The sequence below is a fragment of the Eubalaena glacialis genome, chromosome 2 (assembly GCF_028564815.1).
Source record: "Eubalaena glacialis isolate mEubGla1 chromosome 2, mEubGla1.1.hap2.+ XY, whole genome shotgun sequence".
NCBI classification, from domain to species: domain Eukaryota; kingdom Metazoa; phylum Chordata; class Mammalia; order Artiodactyla; family Balaenidae; genus Eubalaena; species Eubalaena glacialis.
In genome coordinates, this window is record NC_083717.1 from 15,368,447 (window position 1) to 15,393,036 (window position 24,590).

Genomic DNA, 24,590 nt, shown 5'->3' on the forward strand with positions numbered 1-24,590 from the left:
AAGAATTTCAGGTCTATATTGTAATCAAGCAAACAATCATCACTATTCAATGGTAACTTAAAATAATATAAAGAATCTGGTTTCTAGGATGACAGCTAGTTATTTTTATTAACAGAATAGGAAAGGGGAATTTGATTTTTCCAAATTCCATTTATCTAAGAAAGGACATATGTTTTTACTATTATTTTTACTTATGCACAACTTCTTTTCATTTTTTAAAAAAATTAATAAAATAAGACAAGTGCTGTGGAAAGGCAAACCATTCTTACCTGTGCTCTCAAGTGGCTGAGTTACACTACAACAATGACTAACCAGGAAAGACTGTCAGGGATATCAAAGTGAATAAAGCAGTACAGCCATTTCTTGAAAAGGAAGCTTGTAGGGAGGCACTATGATACAGTGGTTGGGCCTATGGGCTCTGGAGTCATATTCCCTTGGATGAATCTTTGTTTCATAATTTTGGGATAGTTACTTAACCTCTCTGGGTGTTTTGGGTTCCTTCTCTGTAAATGATAAAAGTGACAACCTCTTAGTTTGTGTGAGAATAATATGAAACAAATTTTAAGCATGTCGGTCACTGCCTAGCATATATGAACAGCTCAATAAACGTTAGATTTTACAAATTTGGAGGTTGTTTTTAAAAATGAATGGGACTTCTGGTTATGGCAGACAAACTTGTATAAGACCATTTCTACTACTGAGACCAAGCAGGAAAGATAAAAAAATATATGAAAAGCATCTGTTGAAGGCATCAGGTGGCTGTCAAAGAACAAGGACCTGAAAAGCCAAGATTCCAAAGAAAGGAAATCACAGAGGTGAAACCAACACTGCTTTCCCTTCAAGGCATTTGACAATTAATGAGCCAGATTTAGAGACAGAAGATCTGAACAGAACTTCAGGCAGTCTCATGGAGTTGTGGAAAACACAGAGTTCAGGACCACTAAGGCAAAAGGTCCATAGCAATTACCCAGGCGTTATGTGGAGATTCCTGAAGGACCACATTCTAAGAGTTAGGGCTAACCAGAAATATACCAGTTTTTATAAGGGCCGATGCTCAACTGTGAATGAGCTTAGCCCTGCTCAATAGTAAGTAATCTGTTCCCTCCTAACTGCCTAACAAAAAAAGTAAACCCTTCCTTGAAGAAGAAAATATCATCCACAGCCTCAAAGCATCTCTTTACTATTTTGCAAACAATGCCCAACATTTGATCAAAAATTACCTAACATGCAAGGAGACATGACTAGTGAATGAAAATATACAGAAAAAGAAACAAAGTAAAAAAGAGATGATAGAAACAGACCCATAGGAAATCTAGATATTAGAGTTAGCTATAAACTTTAAAAGAACTGTTATTAATATGTTTAAGAATATAGATGACAAGATGGTTAATTTCATTAGGTAATTAAATCTATGCAAAAGAAACAAATGGATACCCTGAAATTGAAAAAATGTATTAAAGTGAATGGTTGATAATTTGAGAGGAAACTTTTGAAAAAAATATGTTTTTTGTGTTTTGACTTCCATCCTACGTAAACTGTATCTTTGAAATTAACTAAAATAAACAGCTGTGTAGCAATAAGGGCCTATAACTTAAAACATAATTTCAAATCTTTGGTTGAATAATACAGAGCTATAATCTTGGGAGAGGTAACTTAATTATTTAAAGGAATCTGTGTCCCCACTACTTCTCCCACCAGTATGGTTAGGAGAACACTGTGACTTTGTGGAGGATCATTAAATTCTTTGAACAAATCTGTATTTACTCTTATTTCAAACAGCAGTAGTAACTGCCCTATCTCAATCTCATTAAGATTGTTATAAGTACAAATGTATTTTCTAATTTATTGATCATTATTTATCACAGTCTGCACTGTGAAAAATTATGCTGTTGGAGACATGACTACATACGAAACATGACAGAATTGGAGGTCATCTGAGTGGTTAGTATGGGCAGTTGGCACATTAAGAGTTACTAAGAGAAACATAATTAACTACTGGAATAAATCATTTGAGGGTAATAAAAGTGAAATTTGTGTCAAAAATGTATTCAATGAAATACTAATTTTACTCCATGTTGAGTAAAATTATTAGTAGTTTCTGAATAAATCAGAATTTTTCTTCTCACCCATGTAAAATATAATAAAATAAAACAAAGCTGGCATTAATCAGTTAAAAGCAACTAATTAGAGTAAGAACTGCACTTACCTTCCAACCTATAACTTTGCTTCGGTATATTTAATCTGAACAGGAATACAAAATTATACTCCTTGTATTCTTAGGTTCTTACAATTTCATTAGCTCTATAGCTTAATTAGGAATACTTCTCCGACTTTATGGGACTGTAATTGTGTAATATATGGGAGTCATATAAAAAGATTATTAAACACCAAACATTAACAAATATTTATTGGAAAAAAACAAATGAGAAATAGATTTGTGACTTGTTTTACATAACCTCCTTGGGAAAGAAAAAAATGTTGAGGTATCTTGGGGTCACCAAATTAAGGTTTTTTGTTCTGGATTTGTCCTTAACTAGCTCTGTAAACTCAAGCATGTCATTTAACCTTTCTGATTGTCTGCTTAGCTATAAAATAAAGATAAATTGTGTATGATCTAACTCCATAATTAAGCCACACACATTTATTAAACACCTTTTATGTGCCAGTGCCTTTGTGAAAGGCTAAGAATATTAAGAATATAAGATACTGTTGAAGAATTGAAAACTATAATGTATGTTAAAGCACATTGTCAAGGATAATACATTATGTAAGGAACACGATTTTATGCTATTTAAATTATAAATATTTTTCTAGAAAGGCCAGGAGCACCTAGCTCTCACCTCAAATGCATGGGGATCCTTATTGTGGCAAATTTTACAAATAGAAATTGCCTCAGCAAAATAAAATACATGACAGTTATCAGGAAGCAAAGAGGTAGAATAGGAAATAAGTAACTGTTTTTTAACCAAGACAGAGAAAGGACAGCAAGGCAAATAATAAAGTAGTGATTTCTTTAGAACTCTAAATTCAGAAGGACTGATAGTCTGGAAATATTAAGAGTGTTAAAATTGCCTGTCAGCTTAATATTCCCATGACAAAACAGGAAAACCATAATGGAAAATTTCTCTTTGATTAAATAAAGAAAAGAAAAGGACATTTTAAAAATACCAACCTCACTACAAAGAGAGAATAGGAAAAATAAACTGTTACTCTGCAATGTGAGACACTCATTGAGAACAGTATAAACAAAGATGACAATTTTGATAATAAAGACTAGAGAGAGAGACCACAATAAGAACACAAACCTCTGTTTTGACAAAGCCTACAATTAGTGAGATTTCAGATTCTAGACTTACTGACTCTGCCTCTTTCCAGAAATTTTACCACTGTTGGTTAAAATGTTGAAAATAATATTCCATAACATCATTCTGCAGTCCCAGCAATACACTAGATTACAATGAAAACTAGAATGAGTCCCTTTGAGCAATATTGTCTCAGCTTCCAGGGAGTGTGATATAAGGATATGGTGGGCTATGATACCAAAACATAGCTCTGGATAAGGAAGCACCAAGCAGAACGGATCTTACATTATAGTCTGTGTATACCGTTGCCCCAAGTAAATGATTAATTCCACACAGAAGAATTCTTCAAAAGAGTGGAAACATTTAACATGGTTATGAGATTTCCAAAAGTTGGCCTATTGAGTTGAAATACAACCATCCCTCACTTTATAGAAAAGATAGATTTCAGAAGACATGACCAAAGGGAATCCTTTTTAAATTGTCAGCATCTTTTTAATAGCCAGGGATTCATTTCCCAAGGGAAAAATAACCCTTCAATTGAAAATAAGATGTTGAGTCTGTATTATTATAAATACCCATTAATCCATGGGTTAATAATGCCCATTATCAATTCACATTGTGACTATTGACTGCCTAAAACATCACATCTGATATATTATTCTTATATTCTTTATTTTCTTCCCCCAAAGTTTAGGTTGTCTAATAGACCTTAATTACACTGTCAATAGAGTTTTAAACCAAACATGTTATTATTCCAATTTAGATGTTCTGTAAATTAAAGGCTACAATTTAGTCAATTTCCATTCCCTGTCAATTTGGTAAAATGAAACAAACTAAGTTTAAATTTCTTTATTCTTTCTGTCACTTTGATCTCTAATTAATCTTTCCTATCAGGTGGCAATAAACATTGGCCAAAGGGATTGTGGACTCAGCTGTCGTGGAATACTTTCAGTATTGGGTCATTGAGCCACACAAGACTTCATGTCTATTAACACTTTTGAAATTATAGCCAAAAAATGTCAAAGAAGTTGACAAGGCAAAAACAAATAAATAGTATAAATATAAGTAATCAGATTTAGATGAAAATCCTTCCAAATTAGAAATATTTTTTCTTAGAGATATTTCATTATACTACCACAAGAATATAATTATTTAATAATTTTATGAAATTCATGGGTCAGAATGCCAAGGATATCAGAATGCAAAATAAAACAAAACCCAAAGAATTAACAATTAGTGCTACTCGGTAGATTTTAAAAATTGTATTTTTTTCAATAAAGCAAAAGAAACCAAGAGATGAGAAAATGATCTGAGGTTCATGACTGTAAAATGTCCTTTTCTTGACACTTGGAGGAAAAGATAGAGAGGTCAAGGTCAATAGGGAAGGAAATTATCAATACATTACTTACTTCCTTATATCCGAAGATGATGCGTCCATCCATGAGGAGGGTTGCTTGGAATGTGAAGCTTCCCAGGTTGTAATTATCCTGGAGATGTACATGGTCCCACTGGACAACAAGCGCTGTGCCTATAAACCCCATTGGAACAAAAGAAATGCAGTGAGAAAAATGTATCAATCAATTCTGGTGGGAATCTTCACAAATCATGGATCTAACCTTCACATCTAGTAGCTGTGCTACTTGAATTTTACATAGTTAACTGGATTTCTGTTACTGAAATAGCATTTGGGATATTTTTAAAGAATTGAGCATTCTCTAAATATTTGGTAAAATCTAACCTCATACTGAGGTTAATATTGAGCCCAGTATGGGGGAATTTTGCCTTAGGAAGTCCATTAATGTTAATGGGTACTGTCTGCTTAAATTTCCATGAGCCATTTTCAAAATGCAACCCAAGTGGCTTGAATGAACTTCAAATACATTTGACAAATGCTGAGAGAGAAAGGAACACATTCAGGGAAGCTAGAATCAGACTTGAAAATGTCTATTTCATACTTAGAATTATACTCTTCCATGCTAAAGAAATTTCTTTAACACTCATGGGAATTTTCTTCTTTAATTCACAATGTCTGCATTTCTTTGTTGTACTGCTTCTAAAAGGTTGCAAGGTAGCTTAAAGGGCCTCAGGCTAACATTTCTGAAGCCCCTTTAAGTACAATGGGATGAATCTTCAGTGCTATATATCATATTCTGATGAGTCAATCTGCCAGTGTTTATTATAAAAGTATTAACATGAAATAGTAATTGAAACACAGTTTAATAGCCACCAATGAGAATTTATATTTTGTTTTGTTGTTTTTTCATCAGTGTTTCTCTTTTAGGTTTTATTTATATTTATTTATTTATTTTACTGGGGTACATACAGTTGTTTTACAACATTGTGTTAGTTTCTACTGTACAGCAAAGTGGAGTTCCCTTTGCTATACAGCAGGTTCTCATTAGTTATCTATTTTATATGTATTAGTTAGTGTATATGTCAATCCCAATCTCCCAACTCATCCCACCACCCCTCTTTCCCCCCTTGGTGTCCATACGTTTGTTCTCTACATCTGTGTCTCTATTTCTGCCTTGCAAACAGGTTCATCTGTACCATTTTTCTAGATTCCACATATATGCATTAATATACGATACTTGTTTTCTCTTTCTGACTTACTTCACTCTGTATGACAGTCTTTAGGTCCATCCACGTCTCTATAAATGACCCAATTTTGTTCCTTTTTATGGCTGAGTAATATTCCATTGTATATATGCACCACATCTTCTTTATCCATTCGTCTGTCAATGGGCATTTAGGTTGCTTCCATGTGCTGGCTATTGTAAATAGTGCTGCAATGAACATCGGAGTTCATGTGTCTTTTTGAGTTATGGTTTTCTCTGGGTATATGCCCAGTAGTGGGATTGCTGGGTCATATGGTAATTCTATTTTTAGTTTTTTAAGGAACCTCCATACTGTTCTCCATAGTGGTTGTATTAATTTACATTCCCACCAACAGTGCAAAAGGGTTCTCTTTTCTCCACACCCTCTCCAGCATTTATTGTTTGTAGATTTTTTGATGATGGCCATTCTGACTGGTATGAGATGATACCTCATTGCAGTTTTGATTTGCATTTCTCTAATAGTTAGTGATGTTGAGCATCTTTTCATGTGTTTGTTGGCCATCTGTATATCTTCTTTGAAGAAATGTCTATTCAGGTCTTCCGCCCAGTTTTTGATTGGGTTGTTTGTTTTTTTAATATTGTTCTGCATGAGCTGTTTGTATATTTTGGAGATTAATCCTTTGTCTGTTGATTCGTTTGCAATTATTTTCTCCCATTCTGAGAGTTGTCTTTTCATCTTGTTTATGGTTTGCTTTGCTGTGCGGAAGCTTTTAAGTTTCATTAGGTCCCATTTGTTTATTTTTGTTTTTATTTCCTACTCTCGAAGGCAGGTCAAAAAAGATCTTGCTGTGATTTATGTCAGAGTGTTCTTCCTATGTTTTCCTCTAAGAGTTTTATAGTTTCCAGTCTTACATTTAGGTCTTTAATCCATTTTGAGTTTATTTCTGTTTATTGTGTTAGGGAGTGTTCTAATTTCATTAACTGACACTGTTTATTCTTTTTTATTTTTTTAAGAAAACAAATGAGCAGCTAAGACGTTTGCTTAGCTCTAAGTATTGGATTTTCTAATCTTTTAAAAAATCTTGTTGCCAAAAAATGATGTACAGAAATGAAACTCACAGAACTAAGAGAGCATAACTTATCTCCCAGGTCAGTAAGTATATGATTAAAAAGAAAAAAAAAATCAATATTGCATGACAGAGAGCTTTTGGGTTAGTGAAGATGTGGAGATGCTAGGAGAGTAGAGTGCCCAGAGAGGGCCTGGATGCTCCATACCCTTTCCCACGTACTTTGCCCTATACATTTCTTCTGTCTGACTTCCTGAGTTCATTCCTGTACCAGGTGATTGAAGTAGACCAGAACACTGTCATTACTGTGTTTTTGAGTATAACTTAATGCTGAGATCTTTTGACCAAGATGGCAGCATAGGAGGCTCCTGACTTCCCCTCTTCCCATGGATACTGAATGTACAGCTACACAAGGAGCAATTTCCTTTGAGAGAAATCCAAAATTAGCTGAGTGACTGCTATACATGAGGCGACTGAGAAAATACCCATAATGAAACTGCACACATCTAGGTGCTTACTGTGATCCTCTGGAGCCCAAAAGAGCCAGTGGGTACTTCCCCTACCTTGTTCCTTTGGCTCAGTCCAAGGATAAAACCAAGTCACCAGCATCTCTCTGGAAGGAGCTTGCACACATGTCTGGCACCCAGCTTTTGTGGCTGCCACCTGAGGACAGGCCCCCAGGTCATCTTGCTCTGAGAGACAATGGGGTTTGCATTCATGAGTCCCACAGGACTGTAGCACACAAAGAAGCAATTGTTAATAGGCACACCTGTGAGCACTTGCATCACTTGCATTGGCTATCCCCTCAAGGCTCAGTAGAGAGGGAGCAGACAAAATACCTGTCTCCCAGTTTATCCCTGGAGAGGATTTGACTGCATACTTTTCCAGTATGCTGCTGCCTGAGGGACTGCCAACAAATCTAGGTGCTGACTGCGATCCTCCCCTTTGGGAAACTGATGGCTCTTGGCACACCCTAAACTACTGGATGCCACTGAGAACAAAGATGATGCCTTGAACAATCACAAAGGTTTGAAAGGCAACCAGGAGCTTGAGCTAAGCTGATTGATGAAGTTCATGTCGTACAGAAAACCACTCTGACAAGACTGGAAGAGGTATCTATTTATCTGATGTACAAAAACTAACAGTGAGTAAAGAAAAATGAAGAAACAGGGGATATGTTCCAAACAAAAAACAAGATAAATCTCTAGAAACTGATCTTAATGAAACAGAAGTAAGTGATTTACCCAAATGAGTTCAAAATAACAGTCATAAATATGCTCACTGGACTTCCCTGGCGGTCCAGTGGTGAAGATTCTGCGCTTCCATTGCAGGGGGCACAGGTTTGATCCCTGGTTGGGGGACCAAGATCCCGTATGCCACACAGTGCAGCCAAAAAACAAAAAAAAGATGCTCACTGAGGTCAGGAGAGCAATGCACGAACAAAGTGAGAATTCCAACAAAGAGACAGAAAATATAAAATGTACTAAATAGAAATAATAGTACCGAAGAATACAATAACTGACTGGAAGTTTTAATAGAGGGGTTCAACAACAGACTATATCAAGTAAAAGAAAAGATCAATGCCCTTGAAAACATATCAGCGGAACTGATCCAATTAGAGGAGCAGAGAGAGAAAAAAAAGAATGAAAAAGAGTGAAGATAGCTTAAGGGACATATAGGACACCGTCAAGTAGACCAATATTCACATTATAGGGATCTCAGAATGAGAAGAGAGAGAGAAAGGGGCAGAAGTATTATTCAAAGAGTACTTCCCAGGTGGCGCAGTGGTTACGAATCTGCCTGCCAATGCAGGGGACATGGGTTCGAGCCCTGGTCTGGGAAGATCCCACATGCCACAGAGCAACTAAGCCCGTGCACCACAACTACTGAGCCTGTGTTCCAGAGCCTGCAAACCACAACTACTGAGCCCATGTGCCTAGAGCCCGTGCTCTGCAACAAGAGAAGCCACCTCAATGAGAAGCCCGTGCACCACAATGAAGATTAGCCCCGCTCGCCGCAATTAGAGAAAGCCCGCGTGCGGCAATGAAGACCCAACGCAGCCAAAAATAAATAAATAAATTAAAAATAAAAAGATTATTCAAAGAACTAATGGCTGAAAACTTCCTTAACCTGGGGAAAAAAACAGACATCCAGATCCAGAAAGCTCAAAAATACCAAAAAAAGATGAATCATAAGGGATTTACACTGAAACACATTATAATCAAATTATCAGAAGTTAACAACAAGGAAAGAATCTTAAAAGCAAGAAGAGAAAAGAAATTTGTTACCTACAAGGGAAATCTTAACGACTGTTAGTAGATTTTTCTGCAGAAACCCTGCAGGCAAGAGAGAGTGGGGTGAGGTATTCGAAGTGCTGAAAGAAAAAACCTGCTAACCAAGAGTACTTTATTAAGCAAAGTTGTTCTTCAGAATTAAAAGAGAGATAAAGATATTTCCAGACAAACAAAAGCTGAAAAAGTTCTTTACCACTAGACCAGACTTACAAGAAATGTTAAAGGGAGTTCTTCAAGCTAAAATGAAAGAATGCTAGTAAGTAAAAAGAATTATATATATTAAAAAAAAAACTCACTGGTAAAGGTAAATATATAGTTAAATTCAGAATACTCTTATCATAATGGTGGTGGAAAAATCACTTATAACTCTAGTATAAAGGTTAAAAGACAAAAGTTTTAAAAATAACTCTAACTACAATAGTTTGTTAGTGGATATGCAATATAAAAAGTTATAAATTGTGATATCAAAAACATAAAATATGGTGGAAGGTGTAAAAATGTAGAGCTTCTGTATGAGTTTGAAGTTAGTTGTTATCAGCCTAAAATTGATTGTATAAGATGTTTTATGTAAGCCTCATAGTAACCACAGATCAAATACTTACACACAGAAGATAAAGTACAATGAACTGAAGCATACCACTACAGAAAATCAAATCACAAAGGAGAGTGAGAGAAAGAAAGGAACAAAGGAATTACAAAACAGCCAGAAAACAACTACCAAAATGGCAATAGTAAACCATACCTATCATTAGTTACTTTAAATGTAGATGGACTAAATTCTCCAATCAAAAGACACAAACTGGGTTAAGAGTTTAAGAAACAGACTTAACTATATGCTGCCCACAGACACTCACTTCAGTTTTAAGAACACACATAGATTAAAAGTAAAGGTATGGAAAAAGATTTTCCATGCAAATGGAAACCAAAAGAAAACAGAGGTAGGTATACTTATGCCAGAAAAGTAGACTTTTAAGCCAAAACTTTTAACAAGAGACAAAGAAGGTCATTATTTAATAATAAAGAGGTCAATTCATCAAGAGGATATAAACAATTATAAATGTTTATAAATATTTATGCATCCAATCATAATACCTAAATATATAAAGCAAATATTAACAGATCTAAAGGCAGAAAGAGACAGCAATAAAATAAAAATAGGGAACTTCATATCTCACTTTCAACAATGGATAGATCATTCAGACAGAAAATCAACAAGGAAACATTGGACTTAAACTACATATTAGAGCAGGTGAACCTTACAGAAATACATAGAACATTTCATCAAACAGCAGCAGAATGCACATTTTACTGAAGGGCACGTAAGACATTCTCCAGGATAGATAATTTTTTTAGGCCACAAGACAAGTCTTAACAATTTTAAGAGGCCTGAATTCATATCAGGCATCTTTTCTGACCAAAATGGTATAAAACTACAAATTAACAGCAGAAGGAAAACTGGAAAATTCACAAATACATGGAGATTAAAAAATATCCTCCTGAACAACCAGTGGGCCAAAGAAGAAATCAAAAGGGAAATCTAAAAATATCTTGAGATAAATGAAAATGGAAACAAAACATAAAACTTAAGGGATTCAGCAGAGGCAATTCTAAGAGGAAGTTTATAGAGATAAATGCCTACATGAAGAAAAAAGAAAGATCTCAAAAAACAACCTAACTTTACAAATCAAGGAACTAAAAAAGAAGAACAAACCAAGCCCAAAGTTAGCAGAAGAAGGAAATATCAAAGATCAGAATGGAAATAAAAGAAATGGAGACTAAAAAGATCCATTAGATAGATATCACTAGAATGATAGAAAAGATCAGTGAAACTAAGAGCTTTCTTAAGATAAAAAATGTGACAAAACTTTAGCTAGACTGAGAAAAAAAGAGAAAGTGTAAATAAAATCAGAAATGAAAGAGGAGACACTACAACTGATAACACAGAAAACAAAGGATCATAAGAAACTATTGTACTATGAACAATCATATGCCAACAAATTGGGCAACCTAGAAGATACGGCTAAATTCCTAGAAACATACCATCAATCAAGATTGAATCACAAAGAAACAGAAAATCTGAACAGACCAATTACTAGTAAGGAGATAGAATCAGTAATTATAAAAGTTCTGACAAAGAAAAATCCAGGACCAGATGGCTTCACTGGGGAACTTTACCAGACATTTAAAGAAGAATTAATACCAATTCTTATCAAAGTCTTCCAAAATAGAGAAGAGAGAACACTTCCAAACTCATTTTTCAAGGCCAGCATTACCTTGATACCAAAGCCAAATGAGGACACTACAAGAAAAGAAACTTACAGACCAATATCGCCAATGAACATAGATCAAAAATACTCAACAAAATCTTAGCAAACCATATTCAACAGTACATTAAAAAGATCATATACCATGATCAAGCTGGATTTATTCCTGAGATGCAAGGATGGTTCAACATACACAAATCAATCAATGTGATATGCCACATTAACAAAATGAAGCATAAAAATCATATGATGATCTCAATAGATGCAGAAAAAGCATCTGACAAAATTCAACGTCCTCTCATGATAAAAACTCTTAACAAATCAGGTATAGATAGAATGCATCTCAACAAAATAAAGTCCATATATGACAAGCCCATAGCTAACATCATACTTAAGGCTAACAAGATACTAAGCAGAAAGTTTTTCCTCTAAGATCAGGAAAAAGACAAGGACACCACTCTCACCATTTTTATTCAACATAATACTGGAAATCCTAGCCAGAGCAATTAGACAAGAAAAAGAAATAAAAGGCATACAAATTGGAAAGGAAGAAGTAAAACTGTCACTATTTACAGATGCCTGTATTGTATATAGAAAACCCTAAAGACTCCAACAAAAAACTGTTAGAACTAATAAATGAATTCAGTAAGGTTGCGGGATACAAAATCAATATACAGAAATGTGTTGTGTTTCTATGTGCTAATAACAGACTATCAGAAAGGGAAAGTAAGAAAAAAATCCCATTTACAATTGCATCAAGAAAATACCTAGGAATAAATTTAACCAAAGGGGTGAAAGTCCTGAATACTGAAAACTGTAAGACAATGATGAAAGAAACTGAAGAAGCCGCAAATAAATGGAACGATATTTCATGTTCCTAGATTGGAAGAATTAATATTGTTAAAATGTCGATGCTACCCAAAACAATCTACAGATTCAATGCAATCCCTATCAAAATTCCAATAACATTTTTCACAGAAATTAAAAAAATCCTAAAATTTGTATGGAACCACAAAAGACTCCAAATAGCCAAGCAATCTTGAGAAAGAAGAACAAAGCTGGAGGCATTATACTTTCTGATTTCAAAGTATATTACAAAACTATAATAATCAAAACAGTATGGTTTTGGGATTAAGAAATAAAGACACATAGATCAATGGAACAGAGTACAGATCCCAGAAATAAATCCATGCTTATATGGTCAATTCATTTTCAATAATGGAGCCAAGAATATACAATGCGGAAGAACTGTTTCTCAACAAACTGGATAACTGTGCTGGGAAAACTGGATAGCCACATGCAAAAGAATATACCGTACACAAAAATCAACTCAAAATGGATTAAAGACTTGAATGTTATACCTGAAATGTAAAACTCCTAGAAGAAAACATAGAGGGTAAGCTCCTTGACATAGGTCTTGGTAATGATATTTTGTATTTAACACCAAAAGCAAATGCAACAAAAGCAAAAATAAACAAGTTGGACTACATCAAACTAAAAATATTCTGCACGGCAAAAGAAACCATCAACAAAATGAAAAGGCAGCCTATGGAATACGAGAAAATATTTGCAAACCATGAACCTAATAAGGGATTATATCCAAAATAAATAAGGAACTCACACAACTCAATAGCAAGAAAACAAATAACCCAATTAAAATATGGGCAAAGAACCTAAACAGTCATTTTCCCAAATAAGACATATAAATGGCTAAGAGGTTCATGAAAATGTGCTCAGCATCACTAATCATCAGAGAAATACAAATCAAAAGCACGAGACATCACCTCACACCTGTTAAGATGTCTATTATCAAAAAGACAAGAGATAACAAATCCTGGAAAGGATGTAGAGGAAACAGAACCCTTATAGTCTGTTGGTGGAAATGTAACTGGAACAGACACTGTGCAAAACAGTATGGAATTTCCTCAAGAAATTAAAAATAGAAAACTACCATATGATCCAGGAATCCCACTACTGGGTGTATACCAAAGGAAACAAAATGACTGCCTTAGAGAGATATCTATACTCTCTTGTTCACTGCAGCATTATTTAAAGTAGCCAAAGTATGAAAACAACTTAAGTGTTCATCTATGGATGAATGGATAAAGAATATGTGGTATATATACACAATGGAATATTACTCAGCCTCAAAAAGAATGAAATCCTGCCTTTGTGACAACATGGATGTATCTGGAGGGCATTAAGCTAAGTGAAATAAGCCAAATAGAGAAAGAGAAAAACTGCATGGTATCACATACATGTGAAATCTAAAGACAAAACAAAACAAAGACAGTCGACCTCAAAGAAACAGATTTTAGAATGTAGGCTGCCAGGGACTAGGGTCTGGGGGAAATAGAGAGATGCTGACAAAAGGATACCAGCTTTCATTTATACAATGAATAAGGTCTGAGGATCTAATGCATAACACGGTGACTACAGTTTCTAACACTGTACAATATAATTGAAATTTACTGAGAATAAACTTAAGTGTTCCCACCCGAAAAGAAAAAAGGTACATATGTGAGGTGATGAAAATATTAATTAACTTGAGGGTGGAAATTCTTTTGCAATGTATATATATATCAAATTATCACGTTATTCACTTTAAATATAGAAATCTATTTCCTTGAGGTAAAACTTTAGAAGTAAAAAAAACTTTTTTTAAAAAATTTTACCTTGGTACTTTTAGTTATAAGCAGCACCCAAGACATACCCCTGTTGTAAGTGAAAACCCAGGTCTCTTCCTTCCACGGGCATCTCTGTATCTATACTACCACTTTTCTAAAAACTGGAAAAGGCAAGAGGACAATAATAGCCAGGAAACTTCCCATAATCATAGAAGTAAAAGGGTTTTCTGATCATGAAATTCCTCCTAACAAACACTTCTTTTCCTTCACATGTGTTCACAACTCTCAAGCTCTAGTCTCCTTCTTACTCACTAATTTCTATTAGACACTTTGACAGTGCAGAGGAAACACTGAAATGGAGGGCAGATGAGCTAGACTTATGTCCTGCCTCTAATACTTTGTGTGTGACCTTGGACACAATTAACCTGCTTGAACCTGTTTCTTCTACAACATGGGAGGAATAATTCTTGCCTTCTAGGGATTTCTGCAATCAATCAAAAAATATATAGTTTCCTCAAATTCTTTGTGCACAAAGAGAGGTCTACCTAAATTGAGTAATTAAATGTTTTTAATGCAAATTCTGGTGACGATATTTTCAATACATTGTTAGTAGCAGACTTTTTAAAATAACACTAATTGTGCAAATATGTTTTATATTATGTAGTAGCACAGCTCCCCCAGCATTTGTTAATTTAAATGGTTCTACTAGTAAGATTAGTTGAGTGTAAATGTTATCATTACATTTTAAAATTAACTATATGTCTCTATCTTGTTTTATCGAATAATCAATATATCAAATTTTACCTTTTATTACAAGTTGCTGAATCTAAAACTTCATGGTCTGCAGGTTAGTGAGAGTGGCTTTTGGAGATACGATCTTGTATTTCTCTAAGCAGCCCCTTACTCACATATTGCTTCCTAGGTAGTACCTAATATAGGAAGCAATTAGGTAAGTGAACCAAAAAGACACTTTCTTTGGTCATCAGCTATGATGTAGGAGAATAATCTGCCAAGAGCAAACCTTGGAATTCACCAAAGAGCTGGTTTAGTGTGGTGCATCTCTTGGCTTATGACTGACAATCCTACACTGTTTCTCTGATGATGGGCACAAAATGTAATGGTAAAGTTCTTCCTGGCAGAGCTGAAGTTGTAATTTAAGCTCATATAACAGACCACATGAGCTGCTGTACCATCCTATGTGCTTAATGGAACTGAGCAGTTGGAAGTTAGTATCCCTAGGGTGATCAAACTGTCTAATCAGTAATGGATGCCAATTTCTTAATCTCCAAAATAAACACAGGCAAGTAGGTTGATCTAGGGGCATTTAAGGTCACTATTAACTCCAAATTTTCTGATTCTGTGCTCGATTAGGCTTCTGATCACTGTAAGACTTATGCTTTCTAATTTGCTATTTATGAGCCACCAAATTATTTTTCTAATAAAAGGTTTAGTTTTACAACTTCTCTAGTTTTTGTGCATTAATATTCTGTGACTCAGACTTCTAGGCTGGCTATAATATTTAGAAGTGTCGTCTGATTTTTAAAATCTAGTGCTTTAATACTTACAGAAATATTATCTTAGAAGAAATGTTCTAAACTGCTGTCTCCTCTAGAGAAGTTTTTGCTTTCCTAAAATGTTGAGTTTCCCATCCTTAAGCATTCCTTCAATGATCCTAACCAGTCAAAGTTGGAAATATTTCAGTAAGTTGCTATGGTATAAAAGGACTTTGTGAAGATCCTTAAAATACTGAAGAGTGCTTCAATCATTTAATAAAACACAGGCGATTACTAGCTTTTATTATTATATTGTAAGAATGTAATATTCCCATTGGTTATCACACAGAAGATATTTCAATAAAGTAAAATACAGTAATTCTTGAGTATTCGTACTTTCACAACTCTCAGAATTAAAAATCATCTTACATACCTAATTTTTTTCATGTATTCATTCATTGAACAATTAATTATTGAGGACCGACTGTGTATTGAGTTCTTGTGCCAGGTATTGAAGAGAAAATAATTTTTTATAAATAGTCAAAGTCCTTGTTTTTAAAGAATTTAGAATCCAGTTGAAGTGGCATACGTTAATTTTTTAAAATCATTTAAATAAAAGTAAAATTTAAATATTGAGCTACCTAGGCACATGGGTGTGTGAGAGAGCATATGGGGAAAGAGACTTAATATGCTTTATGATTTTGATGCTAACAGTCTAAAAACTTGGTCATCAGAAGCTTGTGCCCATGAGTAAATGTTCCCAACATCACCTAGTAAGTGACAAAGCTTGGAAAATACTCAACTTTCTTATTTACTTAGGGTAGATTCATTCTGTCTAGTAGGTCATGGGATAAGCTTCAGATAAGTTGCTCACTGTAGCTCTGTCTAAAGTATACTAACAATCTATTTGTACATCTTTGGGCCTTAGTACCTCAATTTTTTTAAGTGGGAGGACAGAGTATAACAGTTCTTAAAATAATAGAAGGAAATAATTATTATGGCTAACATTTAGTATTACTTCATATTGGATCACACTTTGGTGTTATTCAAATTGTTTGAAATGCATTTCTCAAAGTGTACATCTAAGTATGTTTAGTTTTCTTCCTCTTTTGCTATTTTGACCTGTAAAATGGCTTTATCACACTGGTCAGATCTCTTTCAGCAAAATGATGTCATTTTCTGAAAGCCATGGTCACGAGTAAGTCTATGCTACCCCATAGTAATTTTCTTCCTTGCTCATTCAGGCAAGACAAGAGAAGAAATAACTCTGTTCAGGCCACATGCTTTCATTATTTTAAAAGATAAAATTGTCCTTTGGGCAAATAAATACTATTTTTGTATTATAAAGAGAACAGAAATTTCTATCTTTAAGTTTCCAAAACAAACTCTTCTTTTCCTATAATTTCGTTTTCTACTAAAGTTACAGCTTTCAATAAGATGTAGACATGAAAATTCATTTATGTCTTTAGGACCTTACATTTCTTACTTAGATTTGAATGGTACTTAGTGACATATTCTAGGTCTTTTCTGACTATTTTATATGTCTCCCAAAAAAATAGTAGGGATAGATTGTTGTCAGTATACTCTATTTCATATTTCAAAGTCAGGAAAACTTTTTTCTTAAGTGATTTTAATTACCCACAATCCTAGATTTTTAAAAGGTGTGTTCATCTTATGGTACATATTATTCAAAAGTTTTGGAAATTAGTATCAATATATTATGCCACTTGCCTCTAGCTGAAGATCAAAACTAACAAATTATCCTTACTTTGTTTTTTTTAATAGGAGGGACGTATTGCAAATAGCATCAAATAAATGTATTTGCTTTGTTCGAGGCGTCGTTTACAGCAACTCATTTATTATAGTGCCCAATACATGTTAATAAATGTTATTAACAACAAATGTTAATAAACATTTGTTGAATGAACAAATGAATGAATGAATAAATGAGTGACATTTAACCACGTACTTTACTCCACATATTAACAGTATTAACAGCTGCACTGTAACATTTGTCATCTTGGGGCATTTGAATCAAGCAGTTTAAAATTCCAGTCTACCCCCAAAAACCCAAGGTTACTAAAATATTAATATGAATCTGATGATCAATGTTTATAAGTATACATTTAGTAAAAAATAGGCTAACCAATACATACCATTATCAAAATATCTGACCGTTGAATTTCTGGATACACTGGGATCAAAATTTGCCATTAAAGGTGCTATGTACTGTGTGGCTGTTAGCATTCGATGTACAACTTCTCCAGTGTATATGAAACCTATAATTAGAAAAATAATAAATATGTTAAGAAAAAGCCCAGAAATTTTTAATTAAAATATCCCAACTCACCTTCAGTCACATTTCGAAAGTAAAATATCGTGGTAGCTAAAAATAAGAAACATAATTAATGTCTTAATGTCTGATCAGCAATAGTTGAGTCTGGATTAAGTGACAAATTCCCATATGATTTGGTAGCACCTTGCAGACTGGTAAATCAGAAATCTATAGTATGTACAACTTTAATTGCAGTAAAGTGACTATTACCTGGAAGGGCTGAAGAGGCTAGTATAGTACTATAAGTAATTCAAACATTAAATTTGCCTTTAGTAATCCCTTGTTATTTTAACACTAGTCAAACAGGCAAGTCCAGTTTACAAATGAATGTATTTTCATGATGTTGAATTGCTTTTCTTAATCTCAGTTTAGGACATTTTAGAAATCACACATATGTATCTTTAATACTAAAATGCAGAAAATGTTTTGGACCATCTTTTCAAAGTTGAAAGGAGGCTAAATACTCATGGAAAAACTTCACATTTCTCAGATTGCTCAAGTAGCACTGTATCAAGGAGGTAAAGACTATATGTTTTCAGATAAGATGGTAAAACATTGATAATGCACAAATGCCTCTCTATTTAGAGAGTTATCAATGCCAGCCTATTCTAGCTGTTGGATAACGAGAGGGAATTTACTATGGAGAACTTCATCTTGAATTAACTTTCAATACCTCCCACATTACAACCCTATCCACTTTCAATTATTCACACTGGGTTTATTTACTTTGTGGATTATCCATGACAAATTGTTAATCCTATACTGGCTTCTTGCCTCCAAGGTCTTTAGCTGCCTAAAAGGAGAATCAGCTCAGGGAATACCAACTAATTTTTCATATGAATCTAGGAAGTACACAATTAAGAACATAAAAAATGCACACATACCCACATACATTATTACAAAATAAAATCCAAAGCAAGTTATTTGTGACAATGCAATTGTAATGTTTAGGCAATCATAAGTTAACTACATATCTGGGGTTACTATAGATCATTTTTCTATTTCCATAAGAATTAATTTAAAAAGTGGGATTTTTTTTTAAAACCACAAGATTATGTAGAATTTAAACTTCTATAAGTGTAAAACTTTTATCTCACTTCATGGTCTGAATAAAGCTTTCATTGGCATATCATGGTCTTTATTGTTTCAAATTCTCAGCTGTAATTTCTAGGTAAGTTATTGGAGAATTAAATCTGTAGTTATTTACTTTGAAATCAATTTCTGTCTTTCCAGCAATGTCGTCTTTCCTTTGACTTCCTTTTTATTTTTCATCGAAGGCATAATTGAATCATAGCTATTCACCTTTAAAAAAGATACTTAAACTGGTAAAATCTTTAGCATGTTTTAATCATCAGTTACTCTTTGTTTCTCATTTGCCAAAAAACATCTTTCAAGGTAAATTCCCTATGTCTTGAGCAGAACTTTGTACCTTTGCAATTTCATGTAGCTCAAGTGTACTAAAAGATATTATGATAGGGTGGAATAGTCATCGCTTTTATTTGATTTCCCTGTAGATTTTCAGAGTCACACTCTCCATGTTCAAAGTCCAACATCACATCCTTAAAATTATAAAGATGAAGAATGACTATTTTTCAGGGTCTATGATTTACTTTTTTTCTCCTATCCTCACCAGCATGCTTTTATATTCACCATTAATTTCACCATTAAAATGGATACAAAAATTCTATAAATATGATCTTTTAAGGAAAAAATTGAATTATACTCTGAAAGTGTTCTTTCAGGGACAGTAGCTCTGGAGAGTTATTCCCTTACTTTAAATTCTCCATGTATTAATAAGAGAAACTGATTTATTTAAAGAATACAGAGGGCAGTAGTTCAAGGCAGTAAGATAATTTTAAATCAATACAAAATCCATTCACCAAAACAACTCTGTAAGAAATTGCGGCAGCAATTCCTAGAAAAACAGAATTGAAAAATGCAGAGCCATAAATGATTTCAGATACTTAATTATTACTATTAGTTTTTAAAATAAATAAGATTTGTATTTATTTTTATAGATTTGGCAAAACATTATTTTCCATTCTATTGTATATAACTCAGTTTTTCAGATCATGAGAATCATTATCTGCTGCTTCCTCTCATCAGGAAAAAGTTTTCTAGAACTACAATTTCCCAAATTTTAAAGGTGAAGTCTCAAATTATTCCCAAAGAACTAAGTAAAATGATGGAAGAATTTGCTAATGTGTAAAAGTTATAATTACAACTCTTGATTCTTCTATTATTATAACATTAATATAAATTATAAGTACTAGTCCTATGAGTATTATAGCTGCTACAACTACTACTAACAAGAAAGAGTCTGCCACTACTATTAATCTGCTACCACTATTACTACTACCACCACCAAGACTAATGTGAAAAACAATCCAAGGATACAAAAACTCCACTACTCCACAAAGTGAATTTAATTTTGCTAATTCAGAGAATACATCTTGTTTACTTAGCCACATGAAACCCGATTCCTTCATTATCTTAGGTTAGTTCTTAGTGACTATGAAGTAAAATGCTTGATTGTAGTGATGGGCTCTACTGAGTTCTCCTTACATTCCTAGGTTTTAAAAATATCATTTCAGCAGTGATTAATTGAGTGGAGAGAAACCTTACAGGCCTGCTGAGAGCAGGGAGGGAAGTGTAATCAGATGTTGAATAAGAACCAGCTATGCAAAGTAAAGAGTCCTTTAATGGAATAAATCTTTTCCAAATCTTCAAAGGCATTCATAGCTACCAATACCCCGTTTAGACATTTGTCTCTTTTCTTTAGTTGTCTTGGGCATGTCCAGTTGTACAGCAAAAATATTTCATTTTTCAATTTAGGCAACATATATTTACTGTTTTTTTCAAACTTGGTTGTAGCCATTTGAAGAGCTAATCACAAAATGTCTCTTTTACTCACTATGTGCTTCTAATTTAAATAGCACTCATCTACCTAGTCATAAGATTTGTAGAAAAGTGGTTATTACCCAGGTAATTTGGAACCCAGAAAGATACCTCCACTTAAAAGATCCAAATAAGAGAAGCAAATGCATTTTATTTTTTGAATTTCAAGTGATAGCTACACACTGCATTTCTCTTGTCTTCACGAGTAAACCGAAAGTCAAGTTCTGAGCTCAGCTGTAATCGACAGCTTTGCTCTTGCAGCTGAAGGATCTCCTTGGGTTGTTTCTGTAGATGGTCTCTAGTCACTTGAATAATCTAGTTTTAAATGTGTAAACCTCATCAAGTCATTTGAGGATTCTATCATTGTAAGTTCTGGCATGAATAACCTTTACCCAATCATATATATATATATATATAACCACAATTATATATTTACTAACTACAAATATTATTGTGATAATTGTGAAATTAACCAATATCTATATACCACTTTACCAATTACATTATTTTCATATATTCTCTTCACTGTATCCTTATAATAACTTTGAAAGGAATTATATTATTATTATTATTATTTCTATTTATTAAGTGAAGCATGTAATGAGGCTGGGTAATTTGCTTAAAGCCACATGGCTAGAATTGGTCTTCTGATTCCAAATTTTATGACCTCTTCACAACATACTTTAGAATTCATTATGTGTCCAGAACTATATACTCTCCCTCACTGGATTTCATACTTAAACAAGGAGTTGGAGGAAGAAAAGACCTGTTCTCTCTGTGAAAGCTCCAATACCTCTACCTTGGAGCAGAGTGGCAGTCACCTTAAATCCTGCTACTTTTATTGTACTGCTTCAGCCTCTATTCTTTTAACTGAAAATTGTACAAATAGAGTTAAAATAGATTCCTCCATTAAAATCCACCAAATGACTCTCAGATTGGTAGGTGAATGACATATGATTAGGGAATATATTTGATGGTGAAATCAAATTATTTCCTAGCTGTGTGACATAAGTTCCCGACCTCTCTGTGGCTCAGTTCCCTAATCTGTTAAATGGAGGAGTAATATCTATATCATTGGGTTGTTATGGTGGCTGAATGAGTTAATACATTAAAAACACTCAAAGATAATGTTTAAAACAAAAAATTTGCAGAAAAAAAAATCAATTAAATTCTATTTTTTACCCCTTGAAGCCTTTTCTGCCTAATGCCTAATAGGTGATTAGACCTGCACTAGGATGTTTATATAACATCAAAATTGTGCTTCAGACTCAAATGATATGATACGTGTTTCTTTGTATTATTCCAGTTTGGGTTAAGGTGTACCATTGAACCTAACTACAAGACAACAGGTAATAAAAACGCCTTAATGTCCAAAGTTCTACACTTATGTAGATATATGTTTCCTTACATTCTGATGGAACAGCACCTTGTAAAAATATCTACCTCCTATTGGTTGCAAATGGTTGTTTCATTTAATTGAAAGTGTCACAGTAATGAAGGAAGCATGAAAAGGCTATAATTGACTGTGAAACATTCTGTGAAACTTTAATGTGTAAAGAGCTACATAGAATATTCTACTTCATCATCTCTCAGTTGATATTTTTGACCCCAGAGGAAAGGGTGGATCTGATGGGTATGCCTGTAGGGCACTGAACACTTAAATTTAAATGCTGCCTTTAGAGTACAAATGACAATGGTGTATGCACCCGCTGCCACCTTTATGACATGTGTACCATGACCCCTACACATTAATCCAATAGATCTGAAATTTATGGTCTTTTATCTGCGAAGATTTGGAAAGCAGATTCCTCACACTGATTCTTCTGTAACCTTATATAGGACCTGTCCCATCTCTATGCATGAAGAACTGAGTTGTTTAACTGGGTGTTGTTTGTGCTTATTGTTTTATCAGTTGCTCTTTGTTTGTGGTGGACAACTTGCTCGAAGCAAACAAATGCAGTTTGAGCATAATTCAACTTACATTTCGCACAAATGCCATTTTATGAATCACAGTACATTACCACGTGCTATAAACTAGCCCCTTTCAGACAAATACTTGTTTGTAATTCACTTAGCCTTTTAAACAAAACCACATGTGGCAGCAACTGCTAATTCGAAAATTAGAAGTTGTGGTAAGTTATCTGGTAACTAACTGCCTGCCAGCTGCAACTGTACAATGAATGACAGGTTTCACGTGACAGGCTTCCTCTGGACAAAATTGTGGCTAGTAGCCCACATAGCTCACTGTGAGGATGTTGGTGTGTACGTGCAACGTAGACAGTTAAGGAAAAAAACAGAAGCATTTCTGAAGTTCATATGAACTTACTAACCACGGGCTCCTAGGAAGCAACCTACACTCTTGTCAATCACCAAATACCTTTCCTTTACAGTTCCAACCAGGTGTCAAGGTGTCAATCATATTTTATACAATGAAAACTTATATATGTCAAAATATATCACATCTCATAGACTCCTTTATCCTATTGGCTTAAGGCCACACTGGGGACTACAAATCACAACAGTCACCCTCTGGGGGAAAAAAGCAACCGGTGACAACTTGGTTATTGGCTGCAAATTATGTTCATGAAATTACCAATATAAAATTTATGTTGATGATATAAAGTGCCTCTCTCCAACTCCAGAAGGAAAGAACAGGAGCCAGAATTATGTAGGTGAGGAAAGGAAGAGAGACAAAAATCCATAACTTCTTTCATTTTCATTTTGAACTATTAACAAAATTGTTGCCTGTAGTTCTTGCCTTCTCCATCTTATTTCTCAAATAAATAATGTAACATGTTCTTAACTCATGTTAATTAGTTGTTACGGTCAACAGCTCCCCTCTTCCCTCTGTTCTAAAGGCTTCTGATTATCTGGGATTTCCAGAGAGGGGTCCTTTCACGTTGCAGACAGTGGATGGCACCCCCAGGAGTTGGGTAGTGCATGAACTACATGCTTTTCATGGAGGCATTGCATTGCTCCTTTTTACCTGAAAATCAAGTCCATCCCCTCTGTCCAGATGGATGTAGGTACTATATTTTGAAAGCCTTACTCTTGCAAGGGGGAGAAGGGGAGGGTTGCTTTGAATTACTTATGGCCCTAGACTGAGGATTCAGGGATCCTGTTGTCAAATGCTGGACTTACATATAGCAGCCAAATTATAGTTGGGAGTTAGTCCCTATACCTGAGGTCTGCTTGGTTTGGGGTATGCTGTCCTGTGTTTGCAAAGCCTTTATCTCAAATCCCACCTAGTACCTCGAACCTTGCTCCTTGTGTGCAGTTTTTCTAGAAGACAACCACTTTTATTTCCTGACCTGTAAATATCGGCTCCACTGGAATTTCTGCCCATTTACCGGAACCTAAATAAACCCTTCGGGAAACCACCTAGAACATCTCTACGTTATCAGCTGGGCTTCCATCCAGGCTCTGTCCTGCTCTAGAGAGAGGAGCTCATGCCTTGCTCGGCTTTCATTCCATCTCCAGGGTTCCCCACTACCATGAGGAACAATGAAAACTGTCCCTTCCTTTTCCAAGGACTTAAAAACTCTCATTGAAATCCATTTTTAAATGTCTGGAAAGAGCCCTGGAAGGAAGATGACTAAATGTAACGAGAGGCCACCTTCAGGTAGCCTCTACGTCATCAGACCTTACTGTATTTATTGAATACTCTGTAGTACTGCATGTCCTACTTTATAAATCAGGTAAATTTAAAGTAAAAACATAGCAGGAGAAAACCTCATTTAGATTCTTGCCTA

The 24,590-nt window shown here is 34.4% G+C and overlaps 1 protein-coding gene across 2 annotated transcripts in view; it reads right to left on the minus strand.

The window, feature by feature from the left end:
- Nucleotides 1-24,590, minus strand: part of PLXDC2 (plexin domain containing 2) — a 419,623-nt gene that overhangs the window by 130,509 nt on the left and 264,524 nt on the right. For both annotated transcript variants that reach the window (XM_061178854.1, XM_061178848.1), the window contains exons 6-7: nucleotides 17,762-17,884; nucleotides 4,712-4,830 (exon numbers count right to left, since the gene is read on the minus strand). In XM_061178854.1, coding sequence (XP_061034837.1) covers nucleotides 4,712-4,830; nucleotides 17,762-17,884 — 242 coding nt within the window. The remainder of the gene's footprint in view (nucleotides 1-4,711; nucleotides 4,831-17,761; nucleotides 17,885-24,590) is intronic.